This window comes from Callospermophilus lateralis, chromosome 1 (genome assembly GCF_048772815.1).
Source record: "Callospermophilus lateralis isolate mCalLat2 chromosome 1, mCalLat2.hap1, whole genome shotgun sequence".
NCBI lineage: Eukaryota > Metazoa > Chordata > Mammalia > Rodentia > Sciuridae > Callospermophilus > Callospermophilus lateralis.
In genome coordinates this window covers 114,774,434-114,791,918 of record NC_135305.1, presented here as the reverse complement: position 1 = coordinate 114,791,918, position 17,485 = coordinate 114,774,434, and the positions used below count along the sequence as shown (strand labels likewise).

Sequence of the window (17,485 nt, the reverse complement as noted above, 5' to 3'; positions counted from 1 at the left end):
ATGAGCAACATTCATGGTAGCTGCCAGCATCTGTCCCTCCAAATCTCAGACAGTGACCTCAGACTGTTTCTGTGACAGAGCCGTTCTCAGGAAGAACTAAGCTCGCAGTGGAACACCTTCATCCAGCGCGTTCTGAGCAACACTAGCGATCTGCACAAGATATTCAATTCCCTCTGGAACTTGGACCGAACCAAGGTACCTGCCTCACCCTCCTCACTCTGCGTGCACAAGAGCAGAGCCTCTGGACACCGTCCAGAAGTGTTCCTTAGAGAACGCTAGAAAAACGGCTGGATGGGTCACTCCCTGGCAGGGCGGCTGGGAAACCTTACATGTGGCCCCTGTGCTGCTGCTCCTTAGCCGTGGAGTGGGCTGGGCCAGGCCACTTGCAGAGCCACTGCCCTCATCCATGAAGGGATGTCGTGATCCCACCTTCACAGCTGCTCTGATGGTACGGTGAGGCTGGGTCTCAAATGACACCAAGAAAATACTCAGTAGAGGGAATACAGGCCAGTTGTGGTGGTGCATGCCTCTGATCCCAGTGACTGAGGAGGCTAAGGCAGGAGGATCTTGCAGGTTCGAGGCCAGCCTGAGCAGCTAGTGAGGTCCTGTCTCTAAATAAAAAATAAAGGTGTCTGGGAGTTGGCTCAGTGGCCAAGTACCCCTGGGAGTACTTGGGAGCACCATGTTGGTGTTGTCTCAGAAGTATTGAACTCAGGAACCCACAGGTCCCTTGCCAATCCACAGGTTCCATGTTACCATCACGAAGGCCAGGACTGTGACCTTGCTGTGTCTGAGAGGGAGACGGGGAGGTTCTGCCATCCACCTGTCTTGGGAGCTCATTGCAGCCCGGCTGCTCATGTGGCTGGCCTGACCACACCTCCCCCTTAAGAATGAGCCTTCTGAGCCCTGAGTGTCCTGCAGGAGCCCTCCTGGCCTCCCTGCTGTAGTAAGCGTGTCCTGCACAAGGTGTTGTGCTGTGACTCTGCTTGACCTGGAGAAGGATTTTTACTGGGGGACTGCAGTCTCAGGCCATGGAAAAAATAGATGTAACTCCTTCACAGGGTTCTGCTCCAGGACTTGGCTCCATTCACACTGGGCTGTGACAGCTCATGGGCACTTGCAGGTGCTGGCCACCAAGCAGGCAGGAGGTGTTTAACAGGAGGAGGCTGTGGGGTTTGTGGGATGTTCTTGTCATTTTAGGAACTTACGAGCAGTTTACTCTTTTGGTTTTTTTTTTTTTGGCGGGGGGGTATTGGGGATTGAGCTCAAGGGCCCCCTCAACTACTGAGCCCCATCCCCAGCCCTATTTTATATTTTATTTAGAGACACGTCTCACTAAGTTGCTTAGCACCTCGCCATTGTCTCCACAACATGGAGCTTTGAGCGTCCTGCCTCAGCCTCCCGAGCCACTGGGATGATAGGCAGGTGCCATCGAACATGGCTGACCGTTGGCTCTTTCAAACGCAGTGTAGCTGAGCTGAGTTCGCCTAAGGAAGGCCACAGTGCCTGTGTTTTATGTGACAGCATTGAGTGATGGGCTCTGCTCAGTGCCAGTCGGGCCTCCCCTCCCTGGGACTGTGCTGCAGAGTACAGGGCAGACAGGTAGGTTTTGCTGACTCTGTGACCTGTATTTGGAGGGCAGCTCTCCTCTGTTGCTGCCACCTGGTCTTAGTATTGGTAGTCAGGGTCTCCTGAGTGACCCACTTTGTCCGGAACAGCCATAGGCCATATTTGCTGCATCTTCCAACTCCTAGAAATGCTGCCTTGTACTAAAAACATGGTGTTTTGTGGCATCAGCAGTTGTGGGTATGGAGAGACAGAGCAGAACCGCGGCACGACACCACCTTTTTCCGGCCTTGGAGTTAGGACCTGCCCGTTCATCCTGTGCAGCCTCTTCCCTGGTCTCCTGGGCTGGTTGTGCGCATGCTTACTGGCGGCTGTGGTCTTGTCCGTGCAGGTGGAGCCACTGCTGCTGCTGAAGGCAGCTCTCATCCTACAGACCTGCCAGCGCTCGCCTCACGTGCTAGCTGGGTGCATCCTCTATGAAGGACTGTGAGTGACCCTGAGCCTCCTCCTCTACCCACACCCCCTGCTGCAGAACTGCCCACACAGTGCCTGCCGGGCATGGGCAGGGAGCTTGGTCTCTGGCCAGTCTGTACGGGCTAGTTTGGCAAACATCAGGTAGCTGAGGTTTGACTTGGTGTCCGTCCCCTTCCTGGGGCACATCTGGGACTTGGAAGGTGTTGTGCCCAGGAAAGGAGGGGGCTGTGAGAGGGATCCACGTGGTTCTCAGTGGGGCCTTGCCAGGGTCTAGTGCCAGCACGAAGCCCCCAGGGTTAGCCAGCCAGCCTGTGAACAGAAGGATCCCGGAAGTCTGCCGTGGCCTTCCTCCTGCTACCCAGAGGGCCCTGTGGCCTTGCTGCATTCAGCTTGCCCCTGCAGAGCAGCCATACACGCCTTTGCCCAGCTCCTTCCAGCCTCGTGGCCAGGTCTGCATCCTGATTGGTATCTGGGTGTCCTCACCCCACTTCACATAGTTGGAGGGCTTCTTCCTGAGCCGAAGTGCCTGAGGCTCTCTACGCTCTCCCAGGCCTCTCCTTCCAGAGGCTTTGCTCTCCCAGCAGGGTGGCCAGGGCCTGGAGCTCCCTGCCAACCAGGTGGCTGCATGGCCAGAAATGCTCGGACACTTCCAGATGAGCTCTGGAGGCCGGGCTCTGGGCTTGCCGGTGCCCTGATCCTGCTTCTGTTCCCAGTGCTGTGGCCTTGGGCAGGCTGCTTAGCCTCGGTTCCCTCTCACGGGAAATGGAGACCCTCTGTGGGCCATGCAGTGAGTCGCACGTGTGGCAGGAAGAGGTGGTCCCAGTGCTGGCTGTCCCTGGCCCCTTCCCTGTTCTCAGCAGGATGGCCGTGCCATGGTTTGTGGGGCTTTCAAGCTCCCATGGTAACTCACTATCAAAGATGATATTTTGCATTTTCTACGTATTTTTAAATTATATGACTGAATACATGGATGCCCTTTTTGTTTAAAAAAAAAAAAAAAAGAAAGAAAGAAATCCTCCAGCACAGAAACAGCAGAGCACAAAGCCCCTGTCTCTGTCCCCCACTCAGCCCCTCGCAGTCAGCAGTATGAGAATTTCCCACGGCCACACACAGACACATGCATTGATTTTTAAAAATTTTTTTCTATTGTAGATGGACACACCTTTATTTTCTTTTTCTTTTTTTAATGTGGTGCTGAGGATGGAACCCTGTGGTGCTAGCCAAGTGCTCTACCTGAGCTACGGCCCCAGCCCACAGGCGTTGATTTTGTCTATTTCTGCTCTCTACAGAAGGGGGCTCGCGGGCCCCTGGGCTTGATGTAGCGTGGAGGTTGCTCTGCCAGGCCCCGTGGTCCGCCTGCTCTGTAAGGGCTGTGGTTTTGGTGTTCTGGCTATGCCACAATCTGTGTAATGTCTCCGATTTTCACGGATAGTTGAGTCACTTACTTGTGTTGAATATATTTCTCATTTCCCGGTAATTCATGTCCTTTTGCGTAGGTCCTCCTATAAGCCTGTTCCAGGGGTCAGGTATGCTAACTATGGATAGGACCCCCAGAGTAGCCTCTGTGAGGGCTTTACTAATTGAACCTCCTGCCAGCCATGTCCCCAGGGCCCTCGACAGCAAGGAAGGATGGGCTCCTTTAAACCCAGAGGTCTCAGAGTGCTGCTTCTCACGGTGCTCCTGTTCCTGTCTCACCCCCAGGATCGTGAGCACCCAGCTGCAGCCCTCACTCACAGCCAAGGTCCTGCTTCACCAGCCTGCACCTCGGGACCAGGTATGCTGAAGCCCGCCCTCCTGGCCAGAGTGTCTGTCCCGAGCTAGGGGCTGACTTTGAATGCCAGCTGGGCCGGGGCACTTGTGTCCCTGTGTCTCACCAGGACCCCTTGGCTGTCAGTGTGGGTCCCTCCAGAGAGGAGTCCTTGGAGAGGCAGAAGTCTCCTTCTGCACGCTGGGCTGGGATGGCTTTTTTCTCCACCTCAAGTAGGACTCTTGAGACTTTCCCCCAGGACGGCTGTCATGTCAGAGAGATGTCAGGGTTTTCTGGACCTCACTGTAAAGGACATGTCCTTAGAAGGACCTTGGAAAACAGAAACTCCTAAAACACTTCCATTTGGTGGTCATTTACTTCTGCTGCTAGTAAGGACAGTCCCTGAGAGTGATGTCCCCCACAGTCGAGCTGCAGGAGGTAACTGTCACCAGCTCTGCCAGATTTTCTTCTAGTCCTTTTAATTTTTTGCCATTCCAAGGATTGAGCCCAGGAGTACTTTGCCATGAGGCCCACCCCAGCCCTCTTTGTTTATTTTTTTGAGACAGGGTCTCACTGAGTTGTCTAGGCTGGCCTTGAGCTTGCTGTCCTGCCTCAGCCTCGTGAGTCGCTGGGATCACCTCTGTGAAATCAGACTTTTAAAGTGTTAGTGGGCTCCGTCCAGGCTCCTCACCCCTATTGGGGTGTCCGTCAGCAGAGCCCCTGTGGTAAGCAGTTAATGATGGGGACTTTATGGAAACCCGTCCCTTTTCCTGACACGCAGCTTCTCAAGATCCACACTAAGAAAAGACTAACTAGTAAACAGGTTTCCATTCAAAACAATCATAGTACGATTTGTGAAAGTGAAAGGTGCCGCTTGACTGTCTGCAGGATGTGGCTTGCTCTGGACCAGGGGCCAGATGCCTGCTAATAAAGCTTTATTGAACTGCCGTCAGCTCCTGCAGCAGGGCCAGCTGCTGGGGCACAGCCACGTGGCTCAGGAAGCTGGAGAGTGGTTGTCTCGCCCTGTCCAGGAAAGTCTGCTCAGCACTGGTCTGAGGTGGGGAGATAGTCAACTTGTCCATGCAAGTCTACACTTGATGAGATTTTAGCAGCCATTGAAAATGGCCCGAAGAACTGCGTGTTAGTGTTTAAAGTGGAAAAATCAAATTTTATGTCTCAAAAGTATAAAAAAACCCACAAGGACTTAAAAGAAAAATGCTTAAATATGCTAACAGTATTATTTGCTTGAAAATTGGGGATTATATGTTATTTTTTTTTTTTAAAGCATTTTTGTCTAGAATGAACCTCCATGGGGCTTGGTAACCTCAAGCAAAAGCATGGCTTTAAATTCCCAGCAGAGAAAGCCAGCCACGTCATTTCACATGAGTCATTTTGGCTAGAGGAGCAGTCTGTGTTGTGTTTTGGTTTTGTCTTGTTTTGGTGGATCCTTTTGGCACCTTTAGGTTGAGGTTTGAGAAAAAACTTTTCAGTTTCTGGCCTTGATCTTGGACCAGAATAAGCAAGAGATGTGTCTGTCTTCTAGGGCGAGGGTCACAGGCCTGCCCCGGGTTTGCTGTGATAGACCTGGTATGAGTTCTCGTTGGGGTGGGGGCATGTGTGGCTCCTCTCTAGAATGTGAAGTCCCCAAAGATGTGAAGGAACACAGACCCCCACTTGTTCTTCCTGTGGAAAGACAGGACTGAGCTGGGCCTGAAGCTGGTGGACGCTGCCTGGCAGCCTGAGAGGCACAGACCCCGCCTCCGCCCAGCCGTGGCAGGAGCCAGCAGCTTGGGGGAGCTTCTGTTCCATCTGCCAGGCTCTTGGCATGTGGCTGGGACAAGCTCCCTGGGCTTGGCCAGGTCCTGTGAGCAGATGGCACAGGTTCCTCATGGTCAGGTCAAGAGGAGCACGCAGTGCCCCGAGCTGACCTGTGTGCCTGTTTGCTTTCAGAGACTCCCCGCAGCAGGGGCCGCCCCACAGGAAGCGGGTAAGTGGCGTGGTGGCATTTGGGAATGGCACTCTTGTACGCCGCCTTTCACTGGACAAGCCACGTAAAGGCCACCAGTGCCGTATGTTCCTTTCCTCAGCTCTGAAGATTAGGAAAATGGGTCTGGTAGGGCCTGGGGAACAGGTAGTTGCCCGGCTGAGTCCTGATTGTCAAGCTGGAAGTCCAGGCGTGCCCTCCGGCTCCCTGCGTCAGACCCTCCCCAGCTCAGTGTTGTGACACCGCATGTTCAGGTTCCAGGGGCTGGCGATGGGGAAAGGGTAAGGAAGGCGGAGACTGCCCAAAGGCCCTTTTGCAGGACACAGAGGTGTCCCCAGAGGACTTGGTTTCATTTTGAGCTCTATTTGAGGGCTGATCCGTGTCAATTGGAAGCGTTTTTTCCTAGCTTGTCTCTTTTTCTCAGTAAGGGCCACTCGACTTTCTTCCACTGACCGTCTCCCTGGCCCACAGCTGGCAGTAGCCTTGTCTGCACAGGCTCTTTCCATGCTGGTCACAGAAATTGAGCTACAGTTTTGTGGCTTTTTGTCTGGCTGGGGATGCATTTCCAACGCTGCTGTCTAAGCCTGGGGGTGGGGGGCAGGTGGCGGTTGGATGCAGCAACCCAACGACAGTCCCTGCCTCTGTTTCCCCTGGCCGTGCGGAGAGCTTTCCCATGATGCTTTGCAATTCCAGGAACAGCGTTCCCCCCAAATGTTCTGATCACGCCTGTCTTCGTGACCGAAGAGGAAGCTGTGAGCCTCCGAGAGTTCCCAGCGGAGCGGGTGCCTGGGTAGGTGAGGGCTCACAGGGGTTCATCTTGCAGCCTCTGGGACAAACCTGGGACTTCCCACCCTTCCTCAGCCCTCCTGCTCCTACTCTGACCTGCTTGGCTCCATCTGTAACTGCAGGTGCTGGTCACAGGGGTGTGGTGTGGTTAAGAGGACAGTGGGTCCCATGTCCCAGACCTCTTCCTTACCAGCTGGGGATTTTGAGGAAGTCCATTCCCTGCCTGAGCCCCAGCTTATTCATCCATCAAGTGGACCCCATAATGTGTGTGTACAGCTCCCAGTAGAGGGCCTGACACACAGGAGACTCTTTGTGCCGGGGGCTGCCATGTGCAGTAGGTGATCCTGTGTCACTGCATGGAGCACCAACCCTGGGCGTTGTCTTCCTTCACTCCTGGGGTTGGTTTCTATGGGCCCAGCTCCCACTCCTCCCAGGCCTCTCAGGGGTCAGTGCTTCCCTCTCCTCCTGCTGGCCTTCTCACACCCACTGCCCTCTCCCTAGCTCTCCCACGCCTTCAGCCCGACTCCAGGACACTCCAGCCCAGCACGCTACAAAGAGTCGGGGCATGTGTGCCCCAAAGGAACATGCCACCAGGCATGCGGGATCTGTGTCCTGTATGCCAGTGACCACGCCAGCGCCTCCGAGCCCAGGGAGACCCTGGCCAAGTGGCAGGCAGGAGAATGGGCATGTGCCTGGCCGGGAGCTGGAGCCCCTTGGGTCTGCGGTACTGTGCAGCCTGGTCCAGAGCCAGGGTCTTGGCCTCAGCTGCTCGCTGCAGGAGCCAGGCTTTCCTGAGGGAGAGCTGGACTTGTCTGAAGTCCACATTCCAGAAGCTCATGAAGAAGGACCGTCTTCAGGCCATCTTGCTTTCCCACATGTGTGTGCCCTGGGTGGCAGAGGTCCCTGCAGCCAGGAACCTGTGAATGGTGCCAGCTGTTTGGAGCCCACAGTGCCTGAGGACTCAGCTGTCAGCAGCTGCTTCTCTCCTGCCCCTCCTGAGACACTCACCCAGAACAGAGTCCTAGAACAGGGTGAGGACCTTCCTGCCACCAGTGGCCACACCCTCGTTCCTGGAGCAGATCCTCTCCCCAGAAGGACCAGCAGACCCTTATCACCGCCTTGCCCAGATCCAGGGCAGAGAGAGACTGAGCTGTCTTGCGGGGAGCAGGGTGTCGACGGGGTCCACAGGAGCCTCGAGGGCCCTGGATTGGAGGGCAGTTCAAACTCAGCCAACCCTCAGGGTGACAGGCCCTCTGCAGACAGAGTGGACTGCTCGCTGGCCGCAGCAGGGTCCCACACGGGACTTGTGCAGATGAACCTGTACACCCACAGCGTCAAGGGCCTGGTGCTGTCCCTGCTGGCTGAGGAGCCGCTGCTGGGAGATGGTGCCGCTATTGAGGAGGTGGTGAGTGTCTCCAGCCCTCTGTCCTCTCCCTTCCTGCTAGAAATAATGGGCAGGCCGCTCCTCCCCTAGCGGGCTCAACCTGTGCAGGGCCTGTGTCTCTGCAGCTGGACTGAGGGTCGGAGCTGTGTCTGGGGTCTCCTGGGGCAGTGGGGGATGAGCACACGGTGCAGGGCAGCTACAGAGGAACCCAGATGTGGCTTCTCTCCCACTTCCACTTTCTCTGGTCTCAGTGGCTGGGGTCCCAACTCTCACTCTCCAGGGTGGTGCTGCCCCCTGAGCCTCTGCTTCCTCATCAGTAGCCCAGGGGCAACGAGATGGTACGGGCAGGGGTGGTGCAGGGCCACTGTGCCACCCCTGTGCTGGCCTGGTTTCCTGGCTGCGCAGCTCCAGGTTGCATACAGGTGGAATCTGCTCTGCAGGGGTTGCACCCTGGCAGTCCCCTAGAAACCCTGCACTCTCACCTCAGCCCCACCACTACATACTATGCCTTCCTAGAGGGCCTGGGGCATCTGAAGTCCTAACTGGCTCTGGAAGGTTCCTCTGCAGTCACTGCATCATCCACACAATGCAATGTGAGCTGACCTTCTCCGGGGCCTGGGCCCACGCTGGAGATTCAGTTGCTATAGTAACAGCTGTGCTTTGGTTGGCAGGGAAAGTGCAGCAGGAGGAACAGCAGGTTGAAATTGCTGCAGGGCAGTGGTGTCCTGGGGCTTGTTTTTATTCTTAAATCTATATTATCCCAGGCCCATCTTATTAGCATGCAGGGCTTGTGACCCTCCACAAATGAGCAAGTCACCTTGGAGGTGGAGGATGGGAGGAGGGAGGCTGCACAGAGCTGCCAGCAAGAGCCTGCTCCCTAGAGCTGCCTGGCTCATCTGTCCCCTTTCCTCAGACCCCAGAGTCATGGCTCGTGTGCGTCCCCACAACTCTGAGTGACTCCTGCCCCTCCTGTGACATCGAGGAGGACTGGTGCTGCAGCCTCACCCCCCCAGGTGCCCTGGAGCTCAGGGCCTGGCCCACAGTACCAGACCTTGGGATCGTTGTTCTGGAGGCCTGGTGTGGGGGTGTAGTAGACTGGGCAGATCTCTTTCTGCTCTGCCCCCAGCCCCACCCCAGGGAAAAAGACCGCCCAGGCTGCTGAGGAGGTGTGTGCTGCGCTCGCCTGTGCTGAGCGCGCTCTCCCTCTGACTGCAGCTAAGCTCTGCACGGTTCCCCCAGGTCATGGCTCCCTTCTCAGGGTAAGAGCTCTGAGCCTGGCGGAGGTAGAAGCCTCATTGCAAGTGGCGGCTCCAGAGTTCTTGCCAGCTGCTTCTTCCTTGTCTCAACCTCTCTGCCCTTGTCTTGATAGGTGGGAAGCAGGTCATCGAGGCCATACACGTTGTTATGACAACAGCCTCCATGAGCGGGTATCTGGGGGAGGCTTGGTGCTGGCTGGGCCCCAGGAAGTAGACAAGCTTTGTGAAAGAAGAAAAGCTCGACTTTTCTAAAGGAGTGGGGGGTGACTGACTTTGACCAGCCTGATGGTTGGAGAGGCGGTTGTTCATCAGAACCAAGGTCTCCCTTACAATCAGGAGAGACCTTTCAGTACCTTTTGGTCCCTGCCCTACGGAGAACATACTTGACCTGATTTCCCTGCAGCCTGCTGCTGCTGTCTGGGAGCCCAGAACCCTGCAGAATGGTCCAGTACAGCCAGGTGGAATAGCGAGCGCACCCCCTTTGAAAGTGCGCCTTGATTATGTCACATGCCACTAAGGTGCCTTTGCGTCCTTTTGCCAGCCTATCATTTCGAGCTCTCTAGGTTTGCAGGGGGTGGGAGGAAGGAGCAGCCAGGAGGCTGGGGTGGCTTCAGAGGGAACCCAGTGGGTTCCCACTAGGGGGCAGCACGGAGCCACTGCTCAGAGCCACGGCTCAGAGCCGAGGGTAATCTCATTGCCCTTCAAATGCAGTGATGAGGTAAATTATTCATCGCTCCATTAGGACAGTGAGCTGTGTGCGTGGGTCGTTTGGTCTGGTGAGTTTCACGAACTGCCTTGTGGACAAGCACGCCCCTCCCCCACAACAGGAAACTGGTGCTTCTGGGTAAACTCTGGCCTGGCTGCTGCTTCCCCAGGGCACATTGTGAGCGTCCAGGAATTGCCAGCTCTGTGTCTCCCGGGCTGTCCTGAGGACTGCTCTGTGAATCAGGGGCTGGGGAAGTTGTTACACCCAGAGCCGGAAAGCGGCTTTGTGCAGCTCTCAGTCCTGCATGTCATGTGAGAGCCGCAGGCCACAGTGAATGGGGGTGTGGCCGAGCGCCACAATACTCATTCATGTGGACATGGGGACCTCATATGTTTCCATACACAGTGTCATTCAGGTGACTTTTTCCCAACCAAATGAAAACAACCCAGCCTTGGCTCTCAGGCTGTGCAGAAGCAGGCAGGGCTGAACTGAGCCCAGAGCCCAGTCTGTCGAGCATGGTTCAGCATGAGAGCTCTCTCTTACCTGTGAAGAGTTGTCCCCGTGGCCTCTGACACAACAGACATCTTACCGTGAACTGTGCACAGTTAAGTGGTTTTATCTTGAGTACAAGTTAGAAGATTCTGGAAGCAGAACTCCAGGCCTGTAGGGAAAATGGGTTTTGACATTGCTCTCTTTTCTGTTGTCCCTCCCTCTGGGCACCAACTCAAGTTATGAGGGATGGCTGTTGGCAGGTTCCCAGGGTCCAGAAACTTCCAACAGAGTTGTGGCTTCAGCTCCTGGTGGACGCTCATAGGTGCCCATGTAGACTCACGTGCACACATCTGTTCCAGAGCCAGGCTCGTTAGCACGCAGTGCTGTTAGGTATCCCAGAAATCTGAACACAGAGCCCATACTTGTCATTCCGGAGCACATATCCTTTTGTTGAACTCTGCACCTCAATTTAAACATAGAGCACAGAAGTGGAGAGTGCCCAGCACTGGCCGTGCCCATGTGTTCACCTCGCAGGTGTCTGCCGAGCACCTGCCAGGAGCCAGGCTCTCTCTTGGGCATTGGGTGCAAAGATGTGTGTGAGATGAACCATGCACATCAAATCTGTGGACTCCACGTGGCATTCTAAGACATTGGAATAGAAAAACTAATCTGACCCCAGTGCACGACCAAACACTTGAACTCCGAAGCACGCTCTCCAGGAGATGCATTTGCATCTTGCACTTTTTGCGTGCCCCTGGATTTTTGTTGAAATAGTCCATCGGTGAGTTGTGTGTGCACCTGAAAGATCCCACTTCTTAATTTCTTTTAGTACTGGCATTGAACCCTGGGGTGCTCCACCACCCAGCCACATCCCCAGCCCTTTTTATTTTTCAATTTTGGGAAGATGTTTCACTGAGTCGCAGAGGCTGGTCGCAGGCCTCCCGTGTTGTTGGGTTGCATGTGTGCGCCAGCAGGTCTGACTGTCCCACTGCTTTGATGATGGGCATGTTCACTTTCTGGACTGTATGAAACTGTCCTTCCAGAGGCACTCTAGGGTGCACAGAGGACTGTGTCTGGGCCATTTCTCCAGCGCACGCAGCAGTCAAGTGGTGTTCTCATTCTGCACATGAACAACGAATGGAGCCTAGAAAATTCTGTGGCTTGCCCTGGTCATCTGGCTGGGAGGAGAAGGAGCTGGGATGTCCTTTGCCTGGGAACTGCCCAATGCTCAGGAATAGTGGCCTTCTTGTGGCTGAAGGAGCCCCAGGAGGCCCATTTCAGCAGAGTCTGTCAGGACATGACTGATGTCCATCCAGCCCTGAATGGGACTTGAAGAACCCCGCACAGCAGTTAGGGTGAAGAGAGCAGCCCATGCTGCAGCACTAGGATTAAGGCATCCAGTACTATTTATGGTTTGATCCCATAAATCAGTGACACCTATAATCCCAGCAGCTCAGGAGGCTGAGGCAGGAGGATTGCTAGTTCAAAGCCAGCCTCAGCAATAATGAGGAACTAAGCAACTCAGTGAGACCCTGTCTCTAAATAAAAGACAAAATAGGACTGGGGATGGGGCTCAGTGGTCAAGTTCCCCTGAGTTCAATCCCTGGTACCCCCCCCCCCCAAAAAAAAAAGTATAAATAGAGCAGTGCTGTCCGGTGTGTTCATCAACAGTTTTTACACACTGCTGCTCCACCAGGAGTTTGGAAAGCACAGGTGCCTGGGCCTCCCCTCCTGTGGGCCTTCCTCCTCTGAATCGCCCAGCACAGAAAGCCACACTTGTCAGCCCTTCTGGGAGTGGCACATTCTGAAGGCACCAGAGTACTTAGCTCCCTGTGCCCACTGTGGGACTCCACAAGGCCACGTGAGAATCTCCCGCTAGTGGTCCCAGGCCGTCTAGGTTAAGGACCCCTGGGAGTCGCCAATGGGAGACACGCGGAGGGAGGTGGGGGTGGGCATCCGCGGCGGTTGAGGACTGGTGAGATCTGAGCAGCCAACTTGTTTTTAGCTGGCCACAATACCTTCATTTATGTTTGCGGTGCTGATGAGGGAACCCAGGGCCTCGCACGTGCTGGGCAAGTGCCCTACCGCTGAGCCCCACCCCCCATGAGCAGTTTTTCTCTGCTGTTTTTTCTTTTTAAAATTCCTTTTTACTCACTTTTCCTTTCCTATTTTTCTACAAAATGATCCTTTTAAACATCAGAACATAGGGTGCAGGTACTTCCTTAAAAGCCGCAAAAGCGCCGTTCAGAGTTCATTTTTGCCTAATCAGGCAGCCGCTGGGAGCTCCTGGCAGGATGAATTTTAAACCAAGTCCAGGGCAAACCCAAGGCCCTGCCGGCCGCCCGTGGTCCCTGCAGCCCCGGCCTCTCCCCGCCCCCTGCAGTACCGCAGCAGCCTGGCGTCCCTGAACGGGCTCGAGGTGCACCTGGAGGAGACGCTGCCGGCCGAGGAGGCGGGCCCCGCCCGCAGCACCTACACCTTCACGCACTACGACCGCGTCCAGAGCGTGCTCTCGGGTAAGGGCCGCCTGCGGGCTGGCGAGATGGGGCCCCTCCAGGGTGCGCAGCCCTGGGGCCTGCGGTGGCGGGTGAGGTGCCAGGCTCACTTGGCAAACACTCCTTCTCTTGCTTGTCCTTTTTTGGAGGGGGGGAGGGGACTGGTGGTTTCCCATTTTGAGAGGCGTTCACACGTGGGCAGGTGTCTCTGAGGTCTACCCCACAATTTTGGGATCTCTGTAGTACTCCTGGGGCCCCATAGGCCCGCCCCCTGCACCTGGTCCCCGCCCCCGTCATGGCCCTGAGCCCGGCACCACTCAGGTCCGGCACAGGACTTAGGGCCACGGGAGGAGGGGTCTGCTCTTCACCATCTCTGTCCTCTTCTGCAAGCGAACCTGCCACAGGCGGCCACCCCCCAGGACCGCCGCTTCCTCCAGGCCGTCAGCCTCATGCACTCGGATTTTGCCCGACTGCCCGCGCTGTACGAAATGACCGCCAGGTGAGCCTCCCCAATGCCCCACAGCCCCCATGGCCCTGCCTCCAGGCCGCGCCTCCTGGCCACGCAGCACCTCATCCCAGGAAGCCCATCCTGATTACTCTCTCCAAGGGCTCCCTTTACCTGTTCCATCGCTGCCACCTCCATTCCCAGGCAGTCACGTGATAGGGCTTTCCTGGGTCCCTCCCAGTCATGGTTCTGTGCCTGTTCCTAGGGAGGAGGCTGGCTGTTCGCTGGCCACAGGTGGTATTGAAATAGTGTTGCTGTCTTCCTAATTAAAACAAACAAACAGCGATAGGGGCTGGGTTGAGGTTCAGTGGCAGAGCGCTCCCCTAGCATGCATGAGGCACTGGGTTCTATCCTCAGCACCACATAAATGTAAAATAAAGATATTTTGTCCACCTAAAATTTAAAAATAAATATTTAAAAAAAACAGCAATAAAAGCATTCATAGTTGGCCACTTGGCACACACCTGTAATCCCAGCATCTCGGGAGGCTGAGGCAGGAGGATCTCGAGTTCAAAGCCAGCCTCAGCAACTTAAGGAGGCTCTAAGCAACTAAATGAGACCCTGTCTCTGAATAGAAATATAAAAGGCTGGGATGTGGCTGAGAGGTCAGTGCCCCTGGGTTCAGTCCCTGGTACCTAAAAAATAATAATAATAATAAGCACGTCAACTTCTTAGAGACCTGTGATGTGTGCTTTCTCCCTCAGCCATCACACACCCAAGAAATAACCGCATTTCTGAGTTTGGTGTGTTACTGCAGTTTTATTTTTATTTTAAATGTATTATTAGTATCCTTCTAGGAAATAGTGTCCTCCTAGTGCACTGTTTCCTCTTTGCTGTTTCTCATGGTTGCACCTCTTGAGCACACCCCTGCCGGTAGAAACAGTCTGCCAATTATTGTAATTTGCAGTGTGAGGCAACCTAATTGTTTTTTCTTTCTACGTGCTTCTGTTAGGAAACTGTAAGCAGGAAACAAGGCAGGTGAGAGGGTCACAGTGGGAGTGCCCTTGTAATGATTTGGGTCATTTTATTGTCTTTTCCGTGTGTGGTATTGTGGCTTGGACCCAGCGAGGCTCTACCACTGAGCTACACGCTAGCCTCTTTTATTTTTTAATTTTTTAAATTGGAGGCAAGGCTTTGCTAAATTGCTAAGGTCTCACTAAATTACTGAGGCTGGCCTTGAACTTGTAATCCTCCTGCCTCAGCCTCCCAGGCCGCTGGGATAACCAGGTGTGCCACCATGCTGGTTTTCCCCCCATTTTGCAGATGAGGAAGTTAAAGTACATAAAGATCAGCCACTTACCACAGGGTCACCTTCTTGTTCTGTGGCAGGACTGGGATTTGAACACTTGATTCTGAAGTGCACGTTATTCCCCTCAGGTTTCAGCTGGGGGCAGTGTGGGCAGGTGGGCCTGTGGACCCTGGGCCCACCGAGGCACAGGTTTCTTGGCAGGGATGACGTAACCGTCTCCTGCCTCGCTTGAGCACCAGGTATTTCCCTGCCTGGTGCCGCTGGGCTGGCGTTTCTGTCTTCCCACCCTAGTGCGTCTTCCTGCTGTAGCTCAGGGCTGCCCCACGGGCCACCTGGATGTGATCTACATCTGCAGTCAGTGGCTGGGACCTGCTTGTGCTGGGGCGTGTGACGTTCTGTGGGAGGTGGCAGTGAGTGAAATGTCAGCATCTGCTCCACCAGCTGCTGGGGGCTGCAACATGCCACCTGCCTTGGAGCCAAGAAGGCCTCGACGCTGTGACATCACACGCTGGGAGGTGGTCTTCCTGCTGGTGGGGGCAGCAGCCACCTGTCTCGAACACTTGCTGTGTGCTTAGAAATTCATGTGTGTATTTCTACCATGTGACCTTTAAAACACCCTCGGTGTGGGGAGGCCATATCCTTGGTGTACAGGAGAGCGAGGACTCAGAAAGGTGGTCTCAGCACAGGGCACACAGCCAGGGAGCAGCAGGGCTGGGATCAGTGCCAGGTGTGTGTGATCAGGCCCCCGTTGTACCTGCAAGGCCCCGGCGCCTCCCACAGCTGTGAGGCGCCCGCACTTGCTGTTCCACAGAGGCCGAGACTCCCTCACTCCCTCAGTCCCCTGGGGTCACCGCGGGAGCCAGAGGAGGGATCCCATGAGCCCTGAGCCTCCCCTTCATGATGGATCTGGGGAGACAGGCCAGTGGGGAACTAGGTTGAGATGGAAGGAAGCAGGAGCTGGGGGTCACCAGTGGGGCCTCCTCTTCTGTGTCCCCAGGTTTCCTGCTGCCGCTGTCACATCCCCCTATCCTATAACCACGCTCCCCCAGCCCATCTGGCCGTCCCTAGGTCCTCCCACCTTCCTCCTGTGCTGCCATTGCATTACTGGAAAGGAGGGCAGCTGGGCCCCTGTGCCAGGTGTCCAGGGGGACAATCCTGCCACTCCCGAGGCAGACTTGAGGAGTGAGCAGAGGCTCTGGGAATGGCCAAGGGCCGCAGGGAGGCCACCCTTCTGCTTGAGTCCATAGCTGCTCCTGCTGGCCCTGGGTGCAGCCCTTCCCGGCTGCCGTGGACTGTCCCAGCCCCCTGGGAGTTGAGAGAAGGGAGGACGGTCATTGGCACTGAGGCTTGTAACTCAAGTGAACAAACAGAGTTGCAAGCCACATTAGATGACACCCCAACCACTGGGTGGGCCGTGTGTGGGCTGCGAGGCCCAGGGCGCCACGGGGCTGCTTCCCCTCCTTCCCCAGGAACGCCTCCACGGCCGTGTTCGCCTGCTGCACCCCTGCCCAGGAGACCTACTTCCAGCCTCTGGCAGCCGCGGCCCGGAGCTCCGGCTTCCCTAGCCCCGAGGACAGCGCCTTCAGCCTCCCCGGCCGAGCCAGGCAGAAGCTGCTGAAGCACGGGGTGAACTTGCTCTGAACTGTGTCCGCAGCCACAGGGTCATGAGGAGCAGTGACCTTGAACAGTACCAGCAAGGGGAGCTCTGCCTTCAGTGGGGCCTGCGCCGTCTGCTCCTCGTGGAGTGCCCCGTTCCAGGGAAGGGGTCCCGAGTGCCACTCCCTTCCCTGCCTGGGCTGTGGGTAAATGGGGGTCCTCGGGGTCTGCAGACGTGGCGCAGTTTGGTAAGCACCCTCTTTGGCCATGCGGGGCCAGGATGGCTGCTAGGTCCTTGTACCAATGAAGCTCAGGGTTGGTTGTTTCCCTGTCACCCTGGGTGGAGGCTTCTGATGTCCCTGCTACTGTTCATCCCAGCCTGAAGGGTGCTGCAGTCTGAGTTGGCATTGTATTCTACAACCTAATTGTCCCCAGTCCAGGGTGGGCAGGGTGAGGTGTCCCGATGAGGAGAGGGGTCTGTTACCAGCTGTCCCTTCTCATTTCTCAGGTCTCGCCCTCCTCCAGGGAGGGGCTGCAGGGGGGAGGGCTCCCTGGAGGGGGCTGCACAAAGCCCTGCGCTGGTCCTCAGTCTGACAGTGCCAGAGGAGCCCCGACTGCAGGTGGCTTCAGAAGATCCACAGTGGAGGAGGGAAGGGCAGGGACAGCAGGACCAACCTTGCTGCCTTGGTCAGGAGCAGCTCTGTGGCTGCTTCCTTCCGTTGGTGTCCCCAACGTGAGTTCCCATGACCCTCGGGGCAAAGCAAGACCGAGTTCCCAGCGGCTGTGAGGGGGAGAGTGGACCTTCCCCTGGCAGAGCCCCTGCAAGGTGGTCAGGGACTGGGGTCCAGGACATGGGTCAGAGCTCCCCGTCCAGGTTTGCTGGAAACACCAAGATGCCCTTAGGACTCCTGGTGGAGCAAGGCACGTTGGGAGCAGTGGCGTCGATGACCTGTTGTCTTTACTTGAAACAAGTTTCCAAGGGCTGAAAATAAAACACATGTCAAAGAGTTGTCAGTGGCTGAAGAGCAACATTTCTAGTGGCAGTTCAGGTGAGCTCCACCGTGTTCATGTGAGATGTACGCACACGGCACCCCCCCCCCAGGGTCGGCGTGGCTCCCAGAGCCCCCATCATGCTCCAGTCCTAGGACCCCGAGTCCCTTACAGCCCACGCGCGTCCTCCTGCGTGCTCTGGTCACCTCTGGGGTTCTCGCAAACCTGCGTGAGTGCCGAGGACACCGTCACGAC

General features: G+C 55.9%; 1 protein-coding gene across 3 annotated transcripts in view; it reads left to right on the top strand.

Annotated features, from left to right (window-relative positions):
• The window catches only part of Hps4 (HPS4 biogenesis of lysosomal organelles complex 3 subunit 2), a 28,128-nt gene extending 10,878 nt beyond the window's left edge, over window positions 1–17,250 (top strand). For all 3 annotated transcript variants that reach the window (XM_076865011.2, XM_076864993.2, XM_076865002.2), the window contains exons 6-14: window positions 79–195; window positions 1,958–2,052; window positions 3,742–3,814; window positions 5,738–5,774; window positions 6,465–6,561; window positions 7,059–7,962; window positions 12,779–12,911; window positions 13,281–13,389; window positions 16,114–17,250. In XM_076865011.2, coding sequence (XP_076721126.1) covers window positions 79–195; window positions 1,958–2,052; window positions 3,742–3,814; window positions 5,738–5,774; window positions 6,465–6,561; window positions 7,059–7,962; window positions 12,779–12,911; window positions 13,281–13,389; window positions 16,114–16,285 — 1,737 coding nt within the window. In that variant the 3' untranslated portion in view covers window positions 16,286–17,250. The remainder of the gene's footprint in view (window positions 1–78; window positions 196–1,957; window positions 2,053–3,741; window positions 3,815–5,737; window positions 5,775–6,464; window positions 6,562–7,058; window positions 7,963–12,778; window positions 12,912–13,280; window positions 13,390–16,113) is intronic.
• Window positions 17,251–17,485: the final 235 nt, after the last annotated feature.